Genomic DNA, 25,764 nt, shown 5'->3' on the forward strand with positions numbered 1-25,764 from the left:
AACTGACCTTGCATGAAAGACCTGCTAAATGCAAACGTGTAGCTATTGCAGAGGCCCATTTACCAGAAGCTGCTGTAAGGCCTTCGGGATTTGTGTCAGTCTTCCCATCTATGGGTGTCTCACCTAATTTGGCAACAGCAAAATACACCAATACTTGGGTTGCAGTGACCAAGCCTTTGCTCTCCAGCCAAGGTTCCAGCATTCCATTCTGGATAAATACCAAATCTGCTGAAATGTTATAACCTCTTTAGTATTTAGATAAAACCAGATCAAACTTAAGGCCTAACTGAAAGTGAACCATGATTTGATGTTAATCAGAGAAAGTAATTTCTTTTTGTTCTTTCCTTCAAAACTCATAAACAACTCCTTACTATACAAGAATTAAGGTAATGACTTTTGTAGGGTACATTCATTGTGATGGATTAAAAATGTAGGAAAGAAAAACATTGTAAGCTTGCTTAACTTTGTAAGGTGCAAGTGGTCCCATGCAATTTTTTAATTAGTCTATAGTTTGGAATTTTCTCCTAAAATGGTGGCGCAGCTGAACTTATACAGATCCTGTTTAACCTCAAATTTATCATATAGACGCACATTTTGTCTTTCTTCAGTCTTATATTTCTTTTAGCTTTTACCTCCAAAATTTGGCAATTAAAAAAACGTCACCCAGTTGGAGTTTGAGAATTGACCCACAGCAGACAAAACCAGATAAAATTTCAGACCTGACTGAAAATGAACCATGATTTGATGTTAATCAAACAAAGCAATTTTTTTTGTTCTTTCCTTTAACACTCATAAACAGCTCCTTAACAATACAAGAACCAAGATAATGACTTTCGTAAGGTACATTTTCAATGTGATAGACTAAAAATATGAGGGAAAAAAAACATTGTAAGCTTGCTTAACTTTTAAGGTGCAGGTGGTCCCATGTAATTTTTTAATCAGTGTATGGTTTGAAATCTTCTCCTAAAATGGTGGAGCAGCTGAACTTACACAGCCCCTGCTTAACATCAAATCTACTATATGGATGCACATTTTGTTTTTCTCCAGTTCTACATTTTTGTTTAACTTTTACCTCCAAAATTTGGTAATTAAAAAAAGTTCACTCAGGTTGAGTTTTGAAATCAACCCACACAGATAAAACCAGATCAAATTTCAATTTTCATGCCAAACTGAAGGTGAACCATGATTTGATGTTAATCAGAGAAAGCAATTTCTTTTTGTTCTTTCCTTTAAAACTCATAAAAGATTCCTTACAATACAAGAACCAGGGTAGTAACTTTCGTAAGGTGCATTCAATATGATGGATTTAAAATATGGATTAAAAAAAACATTGTTAGCTTTTAACTTCTTAAGGTGTGGTTGGTTTTTTAATTAGTGTATAGTTTGGAATATTATTCTAAAATGGGGGAGCGGTTGAACTTATATAGCCCTGCTTAACCTCAAATCTACCATATGTGTGAACATATTGTCTTTCTCCAGTTTTATTTACTTCTTTTTAGCTTTAATCTCCAAAATTTGGTAATTAAGAAAAGTTTGCACCAAATATGGGAGCTTTAGAACATTGTATGGACATCCATCATAGCATTAAAGTGTTGGAACACTTTGGTAGACACACATGCAAACTGTGAGAGCATAGAGAAGGCCACAACCCATTTAACACAGCGCCTCAAAAGTTTTGTTTGCCAGATTGCCTCAAGGAGATGGCATCTCATGAAATGAAATGATTGTAGGATATGAGCAAAATAGGTTTGTTAAAAGGATTTACAAACTTTGAAGGAAATGTAATTAGCAAGGGTAAAGTCGAACCCTACAACCATTGATAGCATCTTCTCTGCTCAGGCATATTGGTAGGGAGATTTTTGTCAAATGGTATAATTGGAAATGCTCTCATAGATATGCATGCAAAATGTGGAATCGTAGGCAATGCACTTGGACAGTTTGACTAAGCGCCTCAAGAGATGTCATCTCAAGGAATGAAATGAAATGATTGTAAAATATGCACAAAATGGATTTTGCAAGGAAGCTCTCAAGATCTTTGAATTAATGAAGCACTCTCAGATCCTAACATTGTAAACTTGGTTTGAGTTTTGTTAGCGGATGAGGGCTGCATGTACTCCAATCACATGGAAAGCATTACATATATAGTTGATCGATAGATGTCCTCAGTTGACCTTCATGCCTATGACGGCTATCTTGAGAACACCCCAAACCGTATTATTAAGATGACATTTAAACCTGTGGTGGTTGTGTGGGCGTGTTTTCTTAGTGTCTATAGATCATATATTAATAGAAAGGTGGGCTTGGCGAAAGGCAGCAGAGTATTACCATATTCAATTTTTTTCTCATTAACTCTATCTAAAAGTTCAAATTGTAAGGATATCAAAGTGCAGCAAACAAACAAGTCCCGCCTCAAGCTCGCCCCTTCCTGAACCCCAACTTGGCAATAAGTAAGACCAAGATAAGGAAGGTTGAGCACTAGGCTTGGGTCGCAGGGATACCCTGAGTTAACAAAAAAAAAAACAATTTTTCAAACCAACTCAACTTTATCATGGTCACTAGTGTGATTTGTAGCAATCACTGTAAATAGACGACATCATGAAATAAAGTTATCAAGGGTACAAATTTCTCTCAATGATTGAAATTACTCTCCCAAAATTCTTCGATACAAAACTTGGTCATATCAGCCTTCAAGATTTTTGGAAATCAATGACAGAAGAACATTAGTCAAGTTTGGTCCACAGGACTTTTGAAAGTAGGTTAGCACATGCCGTCAGATTTCTAGTAGTCATTCAATGTCCTGACCTAGTGTTGGAATGTGTGAAGGGATACAATCTTAAAACTAGGGAGATCAGAACAATTCATGGCAAGTTAATAGCCAAACTGGATGGGATTTCCATTGGAATTATTCTCAAGTTGCCAATTAGGGAACAATTTACTTGCATTGACAAACAGATAGCTCAAAGGTTCTTTAGTGAGAATAGGAGTGTCTCAACAACTTGGCTAAGACTTAGTTATTGACACCTAGAGGAGGACAATCATAACTTCCCAAGACGCTTCATCATTCTATTTTCATTGATGATGTTTCCAATGTGATAGTGTTGCTTCATCGACTGATGGGAAGCGAGGATTCTATAGAATTTGAGATATGGATGTATCTCTTTATCATTATTATATTAGTAGGAAAAGAATTCATTGATTGGGGCAGGTTATTAGTGATAACCTGCATAATCAATTGGCTCAATTTGAAGCAAACCAACTTCCATATGTCTTCCTACCTTGTGTATGCCATTGTGATTATGAAAGCATGGCCAAGACTCAGCACCAATGGTGTGTTTGACAATACGATGCAAATGTATGACTTCTACTTGCAATTGCAGTTGGAGAAAAGCCATAAGAGCTTCAAAAGAGTCGATGACGCTTTCACAATGCCGGTAGTGAGAGAACTCCAAGGTAACACAACACTTAGAATATCAGTAGAAGCAACAACACTCATCAAGAGATATGGGAGATTCTTCATTCAATTCCCAAAGTTCGCATACCTGTGAGTAGGAGGGTTTGATGGTTACCCTTACAAGTTACCGAGATATGTTGATGATAGGCTCATTCTAATTGAACTTTGCAGACAACCAAGTGTGGTTAATAAGAATTGTCGAGATAGGAAAAAGAATGTCATTCCATTCCCCATTAGGCTTTAGGCTTAGTCATTATCGTTGCATTTCTGCTTTGGATGCACAGAACATTGAGAGGGAATTGGTCAAGATTAACCTGTATTCTTATACGATGAGGTTCCCTTTTGACAGCAAAGGATATGTCAAAGACAATCTAAAACTTGGTTCTAGTTATTTTCACTTCCCGAATATTGAAGATTTATGGGATAATTGTGAGGACAATTATGAAGTCTAGAAACGAGACTAGATGAGGCTAACACTGAGGTAGATAAAAGAGTCCAAACTTAATTGGGATACAAACGGGATAGTTGATGATGCATCAGATCTAATTGATCCTATTTATTTTGAAAAGGTCTAGGTTCAACCCCTTTTAGCCATCAATTGGACATATCGGGAGGTAAACAAGATCAATGAAAGGACTGCTTTTGTACTCAAAAGATCAAAGGCTTGGGTTAAGAAGAAGATGATAGAAATGACAGTGATAAGACCATCAAGTAAGAGAGAGAGACTCCAAAGAGAAGAAGTGATTGTCAAGAAGGTATTGTCAAGAAGGTACTTCCTCTTAAACCCCATCCCAAGTTCTTGTTGCAAATTATAGTTCTCAGCAAAGTAACCAAGGGGATGCTGGTGACAAAGACCCTTCAAAGAATAGCAACCTCCAAAGCACATGTAGTGAAGACCCAAAGATGGAAAAGAAAGTGTCTAAGGGCAAAGAAAGGCTAATGGGCTTTGCTTAGGTGGAAGTGAAGGCGAAAGACCTGTTGGTGTCTATTTTATCATCTACCAAACATTAGAATAGGATACCCGAAGGTATTCTATCTTCTCCTGAAAAATCACTACTGATTCCAAGGTCTATATGTGCGAACAAGCGACTTTAGTGAAATAGCTTCTTGGGTAGTGTATGCTGAAAATCTCAAGGGGGACTTACGTTAAAAAATGTCTTTGAACTGTTGGACTTAGATGGATTTAGCAATTTTAGGCTCTCTTTTTTTATTTAGATTTTCCAGGATTTAGACTTTCAAAAAGGAGAAAAGAGATAGGGTTTGAGAAAACTAATCTAATCCTACGAACTCTAGAGACAGTATCAATTGGGTGCTCTCGGGAAACCAAACTTTGCTTCGCCACACTAGGGACAACTACACAAAGCCGGTGCAATCTTCAATGGATTGTGCTTATGATTAAGATGTTGGGATGCATAGAGGATGGGCTCAGACTAACTTTGCACGGTGAAATGGAAATCATCCATTCACCAAAAGTATGAGCGGAGATACACCATCAAACTTATCAAATCCTTCATTCAAATTAACAACAATGACAGCAAATCTAAATTAACTTTAACTAAGTGTTGAGGAAATTGAAACCATGCAAATCATTCAAACAATAGGGATTACAAAGCCTTAGAGAAAGCGCACATGAAATATATTATCTGGAAATGACCTTACGCAACAATATGTCAAAAACCTTACCCCCTCCAAATGAGAGGAGGTAGCCTTATATAGTTTTTCAAAAATAAATAACGACCTAGATCAAACAGTGATCAGGGGCCCAAATTGAAAGCTACAAACCCTAATTAGGGTTTCCCAAAGCACTATCATCTTGAATGAATAAGAAAGTGACATGTGGCACAGCTGCTAATCTCACTGAGGTGAGTGTCCAGTTTCCTCTTTCGCAGATTCGATGTTCTTGGACACAATAAGACTGACCTCCTCCACAGTGACACTTGGCAAGCTGCTGATCTGGAAGTCGATGATGTCCACATCACCAGTACATGTGGCAAGGATGTTCTCCCACTCAACTGCTTGGGCAAGAAAGTTCTCATCAATGAAGAGAAAATTTGCAATCCTCGAAAGATCGCCCTTGTCAATCATCCTCGAGTCTTTGAAGAAGCTTGACTGAATCCTGGCTCTCAGGTTCTCTGCCTGCAAGTGCTTCTCCCTTATACTCTCTTTCTTCCAGATCTCTGATGCTACATGAAACACCTTGCTCAAGATCTCCCTGACACTCTCCTCTGTCTCAAAGCACTTAGTCTCGGATTTCTTCAAAACTTCAATCCGGGTGATCCAGGCATAATACCAGGTGTTAAAGTCATACCTATCCCCGGCCTGTATGACACCTGCATCCACAAAACTTCTCTTTGACAAGCCTTGGATAACCTTCAAATGCGGAAGTATTTCATCTTGAATTTCCTCCACGTCTTCCCAATTGGCAACTAGGTCCTAGATACAACTGACCAACGAAGAGGCTGACTCATGTGTTGACACTAAATTTTCCACCAGTATATCAGCACGTGCTAAAGCATCTGAAATCCACTCCTTGGCCTGTGTGAATGTGCCCTTCATATCCTCGTAATCCTTCATCGATTCTTGTTGAAGAGGCTGTGGAGGGGTGACCGAGATCTCATGGTTAAGAGGCTTGGTAAGATGGAGAACATACTTCCTCCATTGCTGGTTTTCTTCCTCAACCTTCTTTCTCTTTTCTCTCTCCTGAGCTAAACTTGCCTTGAGGGCGTTACAAGAGTCATCAAAGTACTGGACCTCTTGGTCTTGGGTGGGCTTACCCAGCTCTATAGTGGTGATCTTATAGTCCTTTGGGGCAACATTGTCCCGAGTTTTCCCTTCCTTCGGCACAACTATTTGAATTGTCCTGAATCCCGCACTATCCCTTTGAATCAAAGAGAACTTTCTGGCTGGCTTGGGTGGTTTAGCTATGACTAGCTCATTCACCTTCTCCAGAAATGCTATTGTGATCTTTTCAGAATAGGCTTCCTTAGGGACCTTAGCCCTTATCCTTTCCCTTAGCCAACCAGGGATAGTTGATTGCTCTACGGTATTCTGATCAAACCCATCATTTGTCCTTCCTGGATTAGTAGCTATACCATTACCATCCAAGAAGACTACTAGGGATGCAGGCGTTTCAATTTGCTCTCTGTCCGGACTTTGGATGATTGCTTTCATTATTTCCTTGATCGAAGGAGAAGGCACTCTCACTTCATTATTAACCATACATATGTCCATCTCCTGCTCCTCAACGGCATTCTGATCAGGTACGGCAGATGCGGCACTCAGGATGGAATGACCTTCGCTGGATTCCCATCTCTCCCCTACAATCTTCTTTCCTATGGCCTTTCCAGAGCTTCCAACTAACTCCTTCCTCTTCCGGGACCCAACACTCTCTGGATTCCGAGCATTGCCTGCAGAGATACAAGGGTTGGAGGACAAAGAGTCATCTACTCCCATCAAGTCATAGGTCAAGGCCACACCTTTAGACTTCAATTGTTTTGTCCTTTTAGATGTCCACCACTTAGAATACTCGACCACCGACCTCATGAGGTCTGCTAGATCTGATTTCTCTCCCTCTGCCCAATCTATCAAGGCTAGTGGTTCATTCTTCATCCTTTCAAAGCCCGGCTGCTGAAGTTCAAGGCTGTCCTCTACTTGGTCAGCAACTCTAAACACCTTCGTCACTCTTACCAAGCTCAAGGGAATCCTCGACCAAAATCTCTTCTTGATTTCAAAACTATTGGCTGCGTTAGCCCAATAATCTTCTAAATCAGCTTTGTGCTCAAATGTTATCCCTTCGACCCTTTTTATTTTGTGGAACGGATCAAAATTCTTCCTAGCCTTGTACTGATAAAAGGGATACCAAGCCAATTCATTTTCAGTAGCGGCAGCAGCTTGTGATGACGAACATGTTTCCAGTCCATTACCAATCGTGAGAGAGGAGGCTCCCGCCTTCTTTTGCTTATCTCTTTGAATTGCCATATACCCCTCCAATTGCCTCACAAGCTAGAGTAACACAACTCGGTTGGTAGGGTAAGCTGGAAGCTTATAGGGAGACCCGGTAAACCCCTGAATTCTAAGGTAAGTGAACTTCGGGTATTGGATATACCAATATCCAAATCTACTGATGAAGTCCATAGACTCTTGAGAGAGTCTCTGATGCAGTCCACCTTGCAACGTCCGTGTGATGTACATGAGAAATGTATCAGTCACCCTTTTAAAATGGAACTTTTCTTCCATGTGGAGCTGGGGATAACAATCATAGACTAGAAACTGGTTTTCTTTGTTTCCCACTTCCCCTCTGCAAGTGAGACCTCTATATCTGTAGGTTCTAGCCAGGGAATAAAACAGGTACAAACTCATGAAGAAGGTCCTATTTGCTTCCAGGTTCTTCAGCTGGCTATCCAAGTTGTCACTTATCATCCGAGCTCAGTCTATCATCTTCACTCCATTCATTATTTCATTAATATAATAATACATCCAGGGCTCAAATGGAGCACCTTGAGGATTCCCCATTATCCTGTTCAGCAGAACGATCATATCTCCAATATCTTCCTTGAAGTATGCTCTCACCAAGCTCTTCCTCTGAAGTTTGGAGGCACCTTTCGTTGGCTTATCCAGCTAGGAATGACAAAACTGAAGCGGAAGGCAACGGAACACTAACAAAAACCCTAGAAAGCAAGAAAAGAGAGGGCCCCCATTTGCAATGGGGCGATGTGTGAAAAAGGTCACAACAAGACCCAACAGAGATTAAGAACAATCTTGAAGATAATGAGCCTATACCAACAATGTCCCCTTCTATCCTTATGGTTTCTCCTTCACATAAACTACACAATCCACCATTGGATACACAGCCCCCATCTTTAGCAGAGATGATTCTCCCCACAAAAGAAGTTCTTGAACATGTCATTTCTACTCCACCTGTGCCACCACATTCCCAACATACCGATATTTCAGAGTCCTCATAGGATCCTTCTCCATCATGGATAGAACAAAGTCTAATAAAGAAAAGGAAGATCATGGAATTGAGCAGAGCATTCCTGAATTCAATACAATTTCCACTTTCTTTCAAAGGCTTGAGAAGCAAAAGAAGATAAAGTTCGATTCAAGATTGATAACGAACTCAGTGTCAAGGAATATGTGCGTGGAAAAAGCACAACCCATTTTGGAGAAAGATGTGAATGAAGCCACCCAAGCTGATTTTGATGTAACTATGGTTGACCTTGGTCCTTCAACTCACAATGGTGATATCCAAAAAATTTAAGTGTTTGCCGCAAAGTTGGCATAAAGAACAAAGGAGAAACACTCGAAGAATCAAATGAAGCAACAAGTGTAGAATTTGAATCTAAAGTCGATTGTGGGCATGACCACCTTGCCATTAGATGTAGATCATCCATTTGCAGTCGGCCTTGAGGGGGAGATTTAAAAAGGAGTCATAGAGAATATCCATAAATGCCAATCATACGGAAGGGTAATTGACAAATGGGTTGAAAAACTAAAAGCAGATGCATCTGACTTCATTAGAAAAGATAAAAATTATAATGAGGCAAGAATCAAGTAAGAAGTTGTTGAAAAAGAGCTGAAAAGTATTGGAAAGGAGAAAGCAGTTTGGAGAAAGATCCTTAAAGATCTCAAAGAAATGACAAAAATGGATGCTAACATCCTTGTAGCCGAGAAAATGTTCCCAAATGTTGAAGAAAACCAATGAGAATCCTGGCTCCAGAGTGTTGAATGGAAATTGATAATCATTAGTCAAGTTTCAATATAACAAGAGAAGCTTGTGATAACTTGTGATCAAGTGAAGACAAAGACTCATAATGAGCTCCTCTCAATTTGTACCAAAATATCTTTGATGGATGAAATCCAAAAGGCACAGAAAAAAACTTTCAAGATATGGTTGACAAGGAATTGTTTGGTAAGGAAGTTTTCGGTGTGGACACAATGGAAAGATTAAGTGACATCTCTATGGCTTTGAGGATTTCTAGTGCTTGTCTTCCTGATATGCAGTTTGAATTGGATGGTATTCATAGGAGTCAAGGCATCCAGAAATTGAGAATGACTAACGCTGTCATCCCTAAGAACAAGTTAGTCGCCCCCGCCATCAAACTTTTCCGAGCATTCAAGGCAAAGTCTCCTTTTCATCAAAATCAAACTTCAGCTCAAACCAGTTCATCAAAGACCTCAAGAGGAAATGCAAAATGAGATTAAAATGATTGTAAAACATTTTGTATAGTTTTTGGGTTGAAATGATTACAAATCAAAATTTTGGTTATTATTGTTGTAATATGATTTGTATGCTTTCTTAATAAAAGTTAGAATTTGGACTTGATTTCTAGAAAAGTTAGGTCAATCCTAACTTGTTCCCAAAAATTAGCGAAAAGTAATTACTTACGTAGTGACGTAAAGTGGTTATGGTGGTTAACCCAAGTGGTTATCCAACCTTGTAATGTCCCCTTCTCAATGATGTGCTTTCAGTGGTCCATTGGCCTATCTCAGGGACCTGTAGGCTATGTGGAATGAAGAATTAGGGTTTCAAACGTTGGTGCAGCATGAACTTACTATTTTTAGTAAGTCAGGGGTTGACTGTTTGGATGGTGCTATCTTACTAAGTTTTCCATGTTCTGTCACTGGGTGCGAAGATGATGTTTTTCGAAGCTATATTGCTTGACTTACTATTTTTAGTAAGTATCAATTCAGGTGATTCTATTTATAGCAGGGCAGTTCAGAGATTCAGTTCAGTCCGGTGGATGGTTCGGCACTTTAGTCCTCAATTCATTTGGGTTTTGAGCAATATTTGTCTTGCAGGATGATTTATTAAATATTAACATTGCATTCTAAGGTTAATATTTAATTATACTATTTTGGACAACTTTGGGAATTAGACGTTTATTTTATTCAAGTGATTTTATCAATTTTTCCTAAGTCAATGGCATAAGGGAAATCGAATTATTTCATGAGCATCACTCTATGTCTTGTTTGCAAGGTGTTGTCCTAGGCAAAGTTTGAACTTGCCTAAGGGAAGGGGACGCCATCCTTGTAGGGACTTACTTTATATTTTTCAAATGTATTTGGGCGCCTATGGGGGAGTAATGAAGTGGCATGTAATTTGGATGTATTTGGGCGCATTTGCATTTGAATTTAGGGAGCAAAAGAGTTATAAATAAGAACCTTGGGCTCTCATTTGGATCAGCTAAAGAATTTGCATTGTTATGCTGCCGAAATGAAGAGCAAAACTGAGCTTCGGAGTTGAGGCTTCCTAGCTAGCACAGTTTCGTACTTGCAATATAGTACCTAGCTGGTGGGTGTGATTGAGAGTTGATTTTGGTGTGAGGATTTTCAGTTTTAGAGTTTTGGTGAGTTTTCTATGTTGATGGTTTGGAGTGGCTGAAGCGGATTTTTGTTCATATCTCTCTACTTGAGTGTCCGTTTCTTTTGGGTAGAGGTTCGTCGAAAGCGTACTGGAGAGGCGATCATTCCTCTGGAAGGGCATTGGATTTGGTGTTGATTGGATTTTTTTAGAGCAAATCGAAATTCTCAGCTAGCCGTACCTTTCCTAGAGTGCCTTGGTTTGTGTGCCTTTTGTGTGTGGTGATTTTGGTGCTGGTTTGAACTCCCGGTTGGTTCGCCTTGGTCATAGAAGTTGTTCGCCTGAGTTCGTGAGCATTTTGGAGTTGATTCGGTGGAGTTATGTGCATTTCTATGTTGCTGGCCCATTTCTGGAGATGCTAGTATTTATATCAAAATTGTTGTTTTTATGTTTTAGCCTGAAATCAGTTTTAGTCTATGATTGAATGTTGTAGTACTTCATTGTAATCATCTTGTATCATTGGTTAGTAGTACTAACCTCTTATTGAGCTTAAAGTGCTCATTGTTACTCCCACTGCATAAGTGGAAGAGGCTGGCTAGGCCGCCTTAGTGTTTGTAATTTCTTTGTACTTCTGCCCTCCCACTGAATAAGTGGTGGAGTGGTATTGTCTTCCCGCTGAAATATGCGGTTGAGTGAAAGTTTTTATGCATAATTCCTCCTGCTGCATAAGCGGTAGAGTGATTTGGTTCTGGTTATGCTTTTGCTCCCTTGGCTAGTTTACCGCCAAGTTCTTGATCTTCATCCCGCTGAAAAGTGGAAGGGGTTGGCTTGCCGCCCAGTATTGTACTTGCTTTATACTTTCCAGCAGCTAACGAACCCCTTATCACCATATGCTCTCACCTTCCCACATTGGGCACTTGGTGATTAGAAAGTGGACGGGTTACTTTCAGCAGTATTGAGATTATATTTTCTAACCTTAACGGGTTATGTGTTTGTTTGTAATCCTTATTGCACTTAAAACAAAAAAAATATTATCCAGGATATTACAAACCTAAACCAATATATATGCTCTAAGATGTTGTAAAAGGGGTTCCAACTCTTCACATGAGATATTGTACACAATCTTGAATAGTATTGTTCAAGCAAAGTAATAGAAAACAAAGTTTTGGATTTGCATTCAAATTGTTTCCTATGTGTTATTGTTGATGCGTCATGTGTCTCATTAATAATAACCTTTGTTTTCCTAAGTACCATATGTGAATAAGATTAGTGACAAACATATCATGTTTTTGGTATCTTGAATTGAATATGTTAAAGTTCAGAAGTGTTGGTAAAAAAAATTGTCACTGTGAATGCTTCTTAAGAAATGACCTCGTTTGCCTTGTGAGTAATGACAACCGTTCCAACAGTTGGAGAGATTGTAGAGAAACTACAATCTTCCTTTGTGTTTGAGAGGGCAGCTCCCTCGTATGATGGGTTTATTTGGTATTTTTGTGTACTTTTAACCTGAAAGTACATAAAGGAGAAAATATAAAACTAAAATAGGACCGACAACAGAAACCCTACTAGAAGACATACGAAGACCAAATAGGATTCCATAAATGATGGCAATTACAAAGGGGTTTATCAACAAATATGTTTACCCATGCAATGATGATGAATGAATAATCACGAACCTCGACATACAAAGAGATAGACTACCTCAGCACATTCAAACTAAGATACCAAAGCTTGACTACGTATCATTACATCAACTACACAAATTATTAATGTCATACACATGCATAAAAAGGGATTACAAATTTGACATATGAGAAATCAACAATAATAACAGGTGAACACACTTAGAACACACGGACCAAAATGCATCCTTCATTATCTTCTTGAAAATATACAATTACAAAAACCCTTCTATACATAGTGTGAAGCCAAAAGTCATCATAAGTTTCTCTAGAAATTTCTCCAGAGTTTCTCCTCTATAAAATGTCTCTTTTACATTTCAAATCACCTTGTATTTATAGGTCTCATAGAATAACTACCCCATAACTTCTTTCTAACTACCTAATAATTGACTTTGCATTTTGGGTTATAAACTACCTCCCTTCTGCCCGAATAATTTGGTTAGGAATTGCTTCACTCTAGCACAAAAAGAGTCAATTTTCTAACCTTTCACAAAAGTATGACAAAAGCAACTAATACAAAAGATAGCATCAAAACATAACTAATGACTTATGACTCATTCAAATCATCAAGAATATTATCATCATCTTCGATCTTAAAGAACAGTTGTTCTAGGTTCATTCATCTTCAATCACTCCATTGACATAATGGTCTACATATGCTTAACTTAGCTATTGATCTTTTCTATGAACTAGCCAACATTGTGTTCTTATCATTAATCTCACGGTTCCTCCAAGTCACTAAGCATTGACCTTGATGCTTTTCCTGTAATTATAGCATTTGCATTGTTTGATGTTTCAACATTTTCTAGATTTCTTGAGGATGAAGAAAGTGCCTCTCATGAAACAAATCCTCAACTCTAAAACACAAGATGTCTAAATGAGTCATCAGATTTTGTGTCACTAATGATGCACAATAGATGTTGGAGCTTGAAGAAATGTGTGAATAGCCAAATCAAACCTTCTTCTTTGTCTATCAAATCATGGGGCTTATAATCATAAAAAGCATGGCCTCATAACTTCATAATTCCCGAAGTTGTAAACTTCTTGTAAGCTATGGCTATGGGCATTGATTTTCTCATTATACCGAACTGTTGATGTGTTTTTCATGCACATGCGAACACAAAATAAAATACCAAGGTATCTTATCCTCTCTTGAACAAAGTTTCCCCGAATGTTGAAGATTTTGCCTAAGGATCAATCGAGGCAACTCCAAGGTTTTGGTATGTAGGGTCTCTACGTGTGGATAAGCTCAATTCGGTTTGATGTGATTACGCTGGATTCACAAGGGGACTTACGTTTGACTGCCTGAGCATTTTAATCTGCTGGAACTTGAGTCCTAATTACTAACCGGGAAATAAAGAAATATCAAAAGGTTGAGGGCTCAGAAAGTCTACTCAAAGACCTAGAATGCGAGAAGATGGATGAACGACTAGGTGGAGTCCTACTGAGCTGGGCCTCACCATCAAGTTGAACAATTCGACACCAACTCAGTGCGATCTTCTAAGGGATGCTTCGAATATATTCAAATCGTACACCATCAGACACTGAACACCATTCGAGTCAATGCATGAACAATAGACGCGTAACGACTTGAGATTAAGCTCATTCTATGCCAGTTGACCACGCAGGGCACACTTACAATCAGCAAGAGGCTAGCGGTTTGGACTAGGCGGATTCCACGCAAGTGCATTCAATAACTTCCTTCATTCAATCTAATTATTTACCATCTAAACGAAGATTCAACAAGAGACCATGCGTATTGCAAAGAAACAACACCCTTCACCATAACTTCAATGAAAATGGAGTTCATTTACAATCAAGGCAACAATTTCTTGCCTTCTCTTCCTAATCTACTCTATTGCTATTCTATTTTACTGACTATTCACTAACTCTTATTAGCTAACTCTTAACTATTAACCTTTACAAATGAAGAGCCAGAGCCTTATATAGGGAGTTCTTTACAATTTGATGGCTTTGATTGATTTAGAATCAATGGCTAGGATTACAAGATGGAAAACCCTAATTAGGGTTTGTTACAACAAACTCCTTTAGCCAATGAGAAAATTACATTTCATGAGTGTGGACCAACATAATTCAGGGGTAGGTGCCTCAAAGTTTGTGCCATCACTGGTGAGTCAGGTACATTGAATCTAGACATGTTGAGGTGGAGCCTTCTTATTGGAGGAACAGTGACTGGGATGCCACCTTGTTTGGTACTTGCTCTATGATGACCTTGGTCGATCCTCCTTCGTCTTTGGTATACTTGATGAATGGTGTACCTTTCCTTGACTCCCATGTGCTTGATGAATCCTTCCTCTTTATCAAGTCTTTCCTTCTTCTTTGGTAGCTCATATTGCTTTGAAGTGTTTATAAGATCTTTCTTCTGATATCCTGTGATTTCTCCATGTGGTAGAATGAGGTCTTGGAGGATGGTCAGTTCCATTGCTTGCAACTCCTTGAACACTTGAAGTCCTTAGCACTTTGAGTCTTCTTTTATGCGCTTGAAGTGTCCTTGATGAATGATGGAACTAGAAAAGGTCACCCTTGTCCTGGCCTAATCTTCTTCCAACTTGATTTGATTGACCTGCAAAACAAACAAAAGATGATTAAGAATACATGATATATTTATTCTAACATGATATTTCCCACCTTAAATCATCAACAAGAAGGAATTAAGATCAATTTCGCTCAGGATCCTCTCCAAGGACAGACCCTATAATGAAATTCGCTCAAGACCCTCTCCAGGGATAGGCCCTATAATGAAATTCGCTCAGGGCCCTTTGGAAGGGTCAGGAGCGAATTCCTTCCTTTAGGTTGAATTCTTCCTTCTTTTCACTTCAATTTGCATTGATTTTCAACTTTCGATCCCTCTCTCATGAAGACGTCACATATTTGACCCTCAAAATGGCCTAAAAGAAGGACTTCGCTTTGGACCTTGGGCAAGGTACAAGCCTCAAGAAAATTTTGCTCTGGACCCTTTGGAAGGGGAGGGAGCGAAATTTACATTTTACTGAATCTTCCCTCATAGAACTTCATCTCTCACCCTTTCCTTATCAAGATCAAGTCACTTGCCTTCAAATTTGCTTAGAGATAGGTTTTGCTCAAGGACCTAGGCAAAACATTAGACCTCCTAGGAATTTCGCTCTAGACCCTTTGGAAGGGTCAGGAGCGAAATTTGCATTTTAGCTCAAATTTCATCATCTCTTTGCAATAATACATCAATCCTTTCCCAACCATGCCTTAAGAACCAAGATCTTGATTTCAACAAGGAGCAAAATAGAGGTTTTAGGAAATTTCGCTCTAGACCCTTTGGAAGGGTCAGGAGCGAAATTTGCATTTGCATTCAACCTTTCATCATTTTTCTTTACTTCAATTGTCTCCAAGGCATGATAACGTCCTATTTGAGGTTCTAAGGCATGAAATTAGTTCATATTTGAAGCAAAAAGGAGGGTCTTAGGAAAATTCGCTCTGGACCCTTTGGAAGGGTCAGGAGCGAATTTTGTCATTTAGCCTCAAATTCATTGTTTCCCTCATTTCAATTCACTTCACAAGGCAAGCACACATCAATCTACCCTCAACTATGTCCTAGGAACAAAGATCTTGGTTTGAACAAGGAGGAAAATAGGGTTTTTAGGAGAATTCGTTCTGGACCCTTTGGAAGGGTCAGGAGCGAAATTCTTCCTAGGCCCAATTTCTTCATCCATTCATCCTTTCTTTGTCTTGAATCTAACTTACTACACCTCCTCCCATCACCATCAAGTCAATTTTCTATCAAAACAAGGTTCATTTAGTGCACTAGGTGAAATTGAGGGTCTTCCTAAGGATTTCGCTTTGGACCCTTTGGAAGGGTCAGGAGCGAAATTGATGTTTTAGGCTCAATTCTCATCCTTTTTCACTTAGCTTGCTTTAGACTTGTCCTTTTTAAATCCCTTCCTTGCCATGTATGTCCACCATCTGATGTCCCTAGTGAAGAAATAAGTCATTTGGAGGATTTCGCTTTGGACCCTTTGGAAAGGTCAGGAGCTTAGAAAAATTTCGCTTTGGACCCTTTGGAAGGGTCAGGAGAGAAATTTGCAATTATGCTCAAATCCTTCACTTTTCATCACTTCACTTTGCTTCACACATCAATACTCTCTCAACCACGCCATAGGGATAAAGTTTATGAGGCAAATTAGGACCAAGAAGGAAGATATAAGGAAATTCGCTCTGGACCCTTGGGAAGGGTCAGGAGCGAAATTTGACATGTTAGTCTCTCCGTCAGGATTCATATATGGAATATAACATTTAAGTATAAGAAAGAATAATAAAGATAAGTTATATTTCATATATATTGTCAGGATGTTTGAGAGTGGTTTCGGACCTCCAGGAGTTATAATGCAAAATCTAGTTTTTGGAGGATTCTTCAATTTTCCAGACAATCAAATTTCAGGATCAAGATGACATTCCAGACTTAGCCAAATTTCAGGACATTTGAGGATCAGGATGACATTCTAGACTCCTTAAGGCGAATTTGCCCTGTCCTTGATGTAAGGGATGGGACCTAGGAGGACATTATGCATTCAACCAAGGTTTGATTTAGCAACTTGAAGTGCGACCGGATAGTACACAAAAAACACCCTAGGAATGATCTAAATAACCCCTAATCACTCAATTGACCTGACCTCTTGAGGAGATCCATCTGACTCAATCCCTTCAATGCAAAGGCTAAGACACTAAAACGACTAACAACAAAACCAAAAGGGCTAACCCCAGAAAGCAAAAAGTGGGGTTCCCCATTTGCAATGGGGCGATCTGTGAATACACAAAAAACACCCTAGGAATGATCTAAATAACCCCTAATCACTCAATTGACCTGACCTCTTGAGGAGATCCATCTGACTCAATCCCTTCAATGCAAAGGCTAAGACACTAAAACGACTAACAACAAAACCAAAAGGGCTAACCCCAGAAAGCAAAAAGTGGGGGTCCCCATTTGCAATGGGGCGATGTGTGAATACGTCACAACACGAACCACCATATAATGAACTGTTGTAAAAACTTTGGTTTGACATCAAGTGTTCTGGACCATCTTGTACCATTTTCTATTTACCAATGTTCAACCTTAGTTTTTGATAACATTGCACCAAGTATAAATTAACACCATGGTAAATTTCTATTACATTTGAAATTGCATTTTCATCGTAAGATAGTGCACATTATTATAGTGCAAGCTTAGTTTTCAGATTATTTCATTTAGCATCATCAGTAATCTGGTATTCTTGTTTGCCATGCTAGTTTCTCTAAATTTGTGTACATGTGCCCACACCACATTCCAGAACTTCACTTTTGGCTCACGCAAGGAAGAAGTTGGCTATGGTTGCTGCAAATGGAACCATTTTGTCAAATGTTTCACGTGCCTTGTTAATTGACTCACACATTACATGCATGTCTATTCTAAAAATTCCTTTCCACTTCGATGGATATCTGTAACCTGTTTTAAAGCTCTCATTTATGGTCTGGCAAGGAAGTGGTTGACAGAGGTTGTGGAATTCAGAATTAAATCTACCATTTGCATTTACTTTAAAGTCTCCATACACCTTTTCAAATAAACATTTTTATTTATGCATACCCTGCAATAATGTAATCCATACAACCACATTTCTTTTGAGCATTTTGTCAAATGGTTCACTTGCCTTGTTGATGCTGCCTCTAATTGTATCCATGCAATAACATATCTTGGGGGTATTTCGTTAATCAGTTCTTGTGTAATGTCTATGCTCTAGTTTGCAGCTTCGATACTTCGTGGGAGTTTTCCAAACAACTTATGTTCATTGTTTTTGCTTCTACCTTTGCACGCATATCATGTAGTCACTACATTACATGAGATGAGGCTTCTTTGAGGTATTCTAACAAACAGTTTGCATGTTTTGTGTATGCCTCTCTAATTCTACTTGAAGTTTCTATCTCATTCAATAAAAGAAATTTGTGAAGATCTTGTGGTCGTCACATTCATGAGATCACATTTCCTTTAGGCATTATGTCAAACAATATTTGTGCCTTGTTGTGTGTCCACAATTTTCATGCATGTCTAATAGGGCATATGTAACTACAACACAATTATAACAGCTGACAAAACTATCCTCCATAAAGATTTGAGGCAAGTCTATGCTCTATTCAAGGCTCCATGTCTTGGCACAGACAATGAGAATGTTTGCGGAGGTTTGTGAACTTTGCCCTTGCGTCTGCCATTTGCATTTGCTTGAAAGTTTCTAAAGCCTTTTCAACAAAATAATTTTGCACATTCTGTCAAACACTTCAAGTGCGTTGTCTTTGATTCCCTACTTTGTATTGATCACTTGAAAACCTATATAGCCTTTTCAACAAATTTGTTTTGTGCCTATTCTGCATCATTACATTCCACTAGACAATAGCCCTTTGAGAGATTTATGTGAAACTATTTTATGATATCATCTACGCTTCAATGTTCTTTATTACCCAACGCATCTCTTCGAGGAATTTTCTCAAACAGCAAAGCCTATCATCCTGCAGTTTGCGCACATTGTCTCTGTTTCCCTATTTGTATACATTATCACCAAAATGCTTTCCAGCTATAATTTCTGATAACAATCCTCCTTCATTATGCTTTGATAGATTTCCACACCCTATAATAAGGGTTGCATTTTGTATTGCATATATATCAAGCTCCCATGCAGCTATAATGTATGCATATATATCAACTCCCATGCAGCTATAATATATGACAAAGATCTCTTGACCATTACAGGCCGTATACCAATGGACTGCATCCACTTGAAAGTTATTGGGCTTTTCTCAACATACCATTTCCATGCAAATCTTGCAATCATTCAATTTCATACTATAACATCTCAATGGGCATTCTGTCAAGAAGTAACATTTCCAAAGTTCACATTGTGCTCAAAGCATAGACTATAGCAATAGAGGTTGTGGAGTTTGGCATTGCCTGTCATTTGCAAAATTTCAAAGTTTATAAAAAACTTTTTCAATGCATTTTTGCAGACCTTGCAATCTCTACATGCTGTGAGATAATGTCCCTTTGAGGGGCTTTGCCAAGCAATTCAGATACTATGTCTATGATTTCATGGATGCAGTCATTATCGCCGGAGAATTACCAACTATAATTTCTGACAAAAATCCCCTTTTCATAGTGCTTCGATGGCTGTTAATGGCTATTTCAAAACCTCCAATCTGACACAGGGAGGAAGGATGCTAGCAAAGATTATGGAATTTGGCTTCACACCTGCCACTTGCATTCATTGAAAAACTTCTAAAGATAGTTATGAATAAGGAGGTTAATAGGTTTTTGAAAAATGAGCAATGGAGTATAGGGGAATAACTATGATTCCGCCACGCTGCATCATCATGGAATAGAATATGGAATACGATCCGATCGTGATTGGCGTTTGATTGGTTCAAATTTCACTGGAATCTACGGTATTTAAGGGGTTAATTCCTTTGAATTCTTCGCACAAAATGAGAGAAGTGATTAACCATTAACTTAATTGGAAGGTTAAACATTGCAAGTTTGTTGCACAAAAATGGGAAGGATTAACCATTAACTTGGTTAAGAGGTTAAGCATTGGAAGCTTTACGTGCAAAATGGGAGGAGGAATTAACCATAAACTTTTTGGATTTCTGAGCAACAAGAGGGAGGAAATAGTATGATTTAAGGTGTTTCTAAATATTTCCCTCCCAAGTTATTAAAATGGGAAATAAATTAAATTAATCACAAATATTAAATTATTTTGACAGATAATTTAATATTTTCCATTTGAAACCTATTAGCCTAGTTCAAAAGAATACACATATCTTTTGACTGAGATGGGCTCCAAAATTTGAACCAAACATTAAAGGGGAAGAGGTGATCATAACCCAAAGAGATTTCTTTATGATGAAGACCTGAGTGTGAGATTTGAATGTTTTCCGAACACAGGATGACAAAAATTAAAGTATTAAAATCTCACAAACGATGAAGTGGGTTTTGACGAAATTTTGCCACATTGCTCAAAATGATAGCAAAATCATGCTCATAAGGCATTTTCTCTTGACACTTTACAATTCTCAAGATTAAATTGTTTTTGCATTTCAGCCCATGCAAAAAGGTCAGCTCAAAGCAGGTGCACGGGGCATATTATGATCTAACTCATAATATCGAACTTGAAATCATGGAACGACCTCTCGACTCGCATGCTCACAATGAATTGGATAGTCGCTCAAGATAGGACACATGTTCATCACTTCATGACAAGACTCAAAATGAAGACATAGGCTGAACTACATAATCACACATCTCAAAAACTCCTGAAAGTATTATATTTAAGGGCAAGCCCCACATTAACTTCAAAGCAAAGTTTAAATTTTGGATGTTCGAAACTAGGGCAACAAGAAGTTAGTTTACATTTCTCCATTTAACGTTTCTACTTACTTTAAGCATTTTGGGGTTAAATACCCCAAAAATTCAAAATACATTTATCATACAAGGGAGCTGCCCTTCTCAAACGCAAAGGAAGATCAGCGTTTTACAACAATCTCTCCAACTGTTGTACACATTCGTCACTACTTGCAAGGCAAACAGGGTTAGTTTTGGAGAAACAATCATAGTGACAAATCTATTTACCAAGAAGTCATTAAAATTAAAAAGGGAAACAACTCAAGTCTTTAGGCTAGGAGTCACTTAAGTTGCATAAAAAGGCGTGCCCATAACTTAAAATCACTTAAATTCACTTAGTTGCATACAAAGGTGTGCCCACAACTTTAGAAGAGAATAGAGCACAAGCCAAAGACTCTGCACTTACCCAATAATGCTCTACGTCATCCTCCTCTTGTGTAATCCAAGAAAAGGGCAGCCAATGCACCTTAAGCCTCATGGCTTCAGTTGGGGGCATCACAAAGCAGTGGACGAAACCCTATGATTGTTGGAATCCACGAATAAAAAGCCTTTGGTTCTTGAGAGCATTCTCACTTAGGGAATGCATTGGAGCTTCAAGGATTTGAAGCAAAGTTCAATGAGTTAGTGTGTGCATTGTTGGTTGATGTTTTTGTAGTGTCATAAATTGTATGGACCTATACAATTTTGTCCTCACCTAGGCCTCACTTTTGCGTTTCAGCCTTCTGTGCCTTGATTCTGCTCACACCCATCTAAAATTTGCATTGTTTGTGCCCCTGTGGGGCACTGTTCAAATTTGAGCCCTAATTGGCAGGACCAAAATGCCCTGGGTGCCATGGTCCTCCCAAAAGGAGCCCAAATTTGGAGCCCGCAACGGTCACATCTTGGAGGCGGGAAAACATTCTTCGCGTTGGCCTACCTCAAAATTTCAAATACATTTGGTGTAGCTAGGTATAAAAGCAAGCCTAATCCCCTCATTTTGTAAGCTATCAAGATCTCTTAATTACAATTTCGCAAGATCAATTTCAAATCAAGTGAGCAAGCAATCAAGCATCATCAAGGCAATGAAGGAGAGGTCAAGTTCATATTTCAAGCATTCATGATAGCATCCATGATAAAGACATTAGAAAGACTTTCTACATGATATTATCAACCATGAGGACTTCAAAGCAAGATTCATCAAGGTATCAAGTTCCAATTCAAGCATTTCAATTCAGATTTCACCTTGCCCTCAAAAGGCAAGCTTTCCAATTTAGTCAATTCCATTTTAAGCTCAATCTCAATTTCAATTCAAGGGTTAATTCCAAACCTAAGGTTTGACCTAGGCAAACCCCAATCAACAACACCATTTCCCTTCTTTCTATGTGTAGGTGACAAATTCAAGAGCCATGAACAAAGATTTCGACAAATAATCCGACGACAACCAGGTCTAACTTTTGTAGGAGCGAAAAGTAGAGGACTAGGCTGATAATTGCCTCCCGGTCCTGCGAATTTCCAGCAAGCTTCTAGGAACAAGTTTTGAGCGACATTTTGATTCCGAAAGTTTCATGTTTGTCTGCATTTGATAGCTGGAGGACTAGGTCAATATTTGCCTCCCAGTCCTGCACTTTCGAGCCAAATTGCTGTCAGAGGTGCCTCTTTGTCCCTTCTGCTCAGATCTAGTTCCATGTCTGTATGTTGTACCTATACCTTACTGTTTCTATTATTTTATGTCAAATTCCCACTATTTACCCTAGATCTAGCTTTCAAATTACATCATTTCAATTGCATCCTCAACTAATCAAAAGGTGAGTAGAATCCAATCAATATTCAACCCTCTTCCTAATAGAATTGAGGTTGGATCTCTTGGGTTCACTATCCCTTTTAATGTGAGGTGTGAAAATAAGTGGATTCATAGCCTAACTTGTGGATCACCTATTCACCACCTTTCGCAGTTTTATTTTGTTGTGTAATGACTATCATTACAATCCCTTGCTATAGAGATTAATTCATAATCAATACAAGTTACTGCTAGAGTTTGAATCATTTGTGCAAGTTTATTTGTGTTGTTTGAGTATAAGTACTTATTGTAGTTTGAATATAATTTGGTGAAGATTGTGTGTATGTTATTTGGTGAATATTGTAGTTTGTATTTCAAATATGTTATTTCATTAAAATTTTGGAAAGGAAGATTTGCTCATGTCAAGAATATTGAATTTTTATCACTTCGCTCTAATGTGTTTTGAGTGTTGGTTTTGGAAATAAGCCACACCTGGACCGACGATGGACTGGTCCAAGAGGGGCCAATAGCTTAGTGGTAGAGCACTCCAGCAGCGTATGGAAGGTCCTAGGTTCGAGTCCTAGCTGGTCCATGTCTCAACATGGTATTAGAGCCAGGTCCAAGCTAGGGCTATATGGAAGGTCCTAGGTTCGAGTCCTAGCTGGTCCATGTCTCAACATTGAGTATGGCCCATCTTCACGTAGTTCTTCTACATCTTCTTACGCTTCTCAAGTTCTAAAAGTCTAATTTTTTTTTCAGAAAGTAATGATTATATAGAGGAAAAGGAAAATGTGCATCACATGGCTAATACTTCTATGTGCCATCTTTTAAACCTTATACTTGTAGGAAGCTTACTATTTTTGTGGAGTAGAGGGTCCCATGAGAAGAAAATTTATGCTACAAAATTAGAATCATATAAAAAAATATAGGAGCTCCTACTTTTTAGATTTAGATTTTGTGAGTGGGCTCCCATGGAGAGGCTTCAAGAATTATTTTTATGGAGTAAGGGGTCCCATGCAGCAAAAAAACTACTGCTACAAAACTAATTAGAATCTTTTCCTGATAAATTGGAGCCCTAACCATTTAGTTTGTAATTTTGAGTGGGTGCATTTGAAGTGGAACTAGAAATTTCTCCCACTAGTAGAAGATGCCACTTATGAATCATCTGGAGATTTTAGATTCCCACCAATTAATCTAGGAAATTTTTTGGAAGGAAAAATATCTATATTTATATTTTTTAATCTCTTTATTTGCAAATCAATTAATGAGTACCACATAGACCAAAGAACAGCAACAACAGCATAGATACTTTAAATTATCATCTGTATATTTCAATAAATAAAATTTATTTTATCTATTTATATTTTCTCACTACTATTCCATGAGCTTACTGAATATAGGTTTGTATTGGAAGTTTTTTTCGTATATTTTTAAAGTTTGAACATAAGAAAACTTTTTTCTCGTATATTTTGAAAGTTTGAATGTAAGTAAAACTTAGGCATTAGAGTTTGCAGCAATTAAGTTGTTCTTTGCACTTTGAATAGTAGGCATCTAAGAATTGAACTAAACTCTCGTACACAGAATATTTGAACACACTGTATATCAATTTTTTTATCATTTTATATTTTTATATATTGTGTTAAACGAATACATAAAATAATCAAGTTCATTAAATACCAGCTTCCATAAATTTCGGAAATTAAATTTTTAAACTTTAGCTGCACTACGAAATTTCATGGAACCACTTACTTTAAAATACTACTTAAAAAATATCAGCAACCGCCATTAATTTTTTTAAGAGGCCCCTCTGTAGGACCACAGCCTCGGGCTGTCTTTGGGTTGGGCTGCAGTTTTCCTTGTCAAGCTGCCAGATGTCAGTTCTCTATATTTTATCCGATTCATATCAATAGATTTTTAGATTTAGCTACACAGTGTAGATTTAACTTCAAATTTAACATTCTTTATTTTAAAATAATCACGAGATCGGCTTCACTAAATTGAACTTGAAGTTTTATGCATGTCCCTTATTACAAAATTCACCTGCTTATAAAAGCGCGGGACCGCTACCTAAATTTCAAGAGCCCTTCGACATCGTGCTTCAAAATTTGTTAAGCTCAAAATTCAATTTCTGAACATGTTCTAAGTTTCTCAAAAAAATTGTTCATCTTTATTCATCAATTTCTTAAACTTGTTTCTATTTTTCAGAAAATTGTTCCGAATTGAAAAAGTTTAAGAGTCCAATAAAAAAACATTAAAAATAAATAAGGAAAAGAAACTCTCCAAATTTAAAAGTATTTACCGTCCCAACGAGGCCGAGGCGTGACGTCGAGCACGGCATACATATCGTCGTTTCTGGTACACACAAAAATCGGACCAGAAAGATTTTCCGGCACTTTTTCGCCCCGCCTAACCAGCACATCCTCTCCCGTTCCCATTTTTTGCAGCGCCTGGCCAACTCTTCCAGCGCCGATAATTGTCGCTGGAATAACGTTCTTTTCGACGCCGGTAGACATGGCCGCCGCCAAAATCCTGACTCGAGAGCAAAGTTTGGGAGTCGCGTAAGACGTTTTGATTTGCAGGTTCAAGTGTGATAATGATAAGGCATTCGTGGGACAATTTGAAAGTGATGAACTTGATGCGAGCGTGCGAGCCATGTAGAGAGTAGGGATTCGAAACCGCGACCTCTGGTCCCGGTCAGTTGCTTCTGCACTGGGAAGAGCCAGTTGTTCGCTTTTATAAAAAATAATAGTAATATTGAATGGATAAAGTCCTTGTATTGGTAGATTACATCCACATACTTGAAGTAGAGAGGATCCTTTTGTTGAGTACCTTCTCAACAAGAGACAATTAGTTTTTTGTTTTCAACGAGATTGGACATGGAGGTGAGGATACTATTAATTGGAATGTGTAAATTGGACAATTAAATTTGTTTATCGTTAGGAATGAGTTCTTTTATTTAACATATAAAAATGTAAAAGAATATATTTTTGTGAGGATATAATTATTGATGCATAATAAAGATTGTTTTGAAAAATATTAAGAAAATATAGGTAAACATAGGGGAGAGGATTTAATAGTTGAACATGTTAACTTCACACTTCTCAAAATCTTACATGAAAATTTTAATCATTCCCATTTTTTTATAGTAGCTTACTTGACAAGTCC

General features: G+C 38.1%; 1 protein-coding gene across 1 annotated transcript in view; it reads right to left on the reverse strand.

Annotated features, from left to right (window-relative positions):
* LOC131028009 (uncharacterized) overlaps positions 1–25,382 on the reverse strand; it is an 84,755-nt gene extending 59,373 nt beyond the window's left edge. Inside the window, exons 1-2 of the mRNA XM_057958121.2 lie at positions 24,899–25,382; positions 8–225 (exon numbers count right to left, since the gene is read on the reverse strand). Of these exons, the coding sequence (XP_057814104.1) occupies positions 8–225; positions 24,899–25,253 (573 nt within the window). The 5' untranslated portion in view covers positions 25,254–25,382. The remainder of the gene's footprint in view (positions 1–7; positions 226–24,898) is intronic.
* Positions 25,383–25,764: the final 382 nt, after the last annotated feature.

The sequence above is a fragment of the Cryptomeria japonica genome, chromosome 5, assembly GCF_030272615.1.
Source record: "Cryptomeria japonica chromosome 5, Sugi_1.0, whole genome shotgun sequence".
Taxonomy (NCBI): domain Eukaryota; kingdom Viridiplantae; phylum Streptophyta; class Pinopsida; order Cupressales; family Cupressaceae; genus Cryptomeria; species Cryptomeria japonica.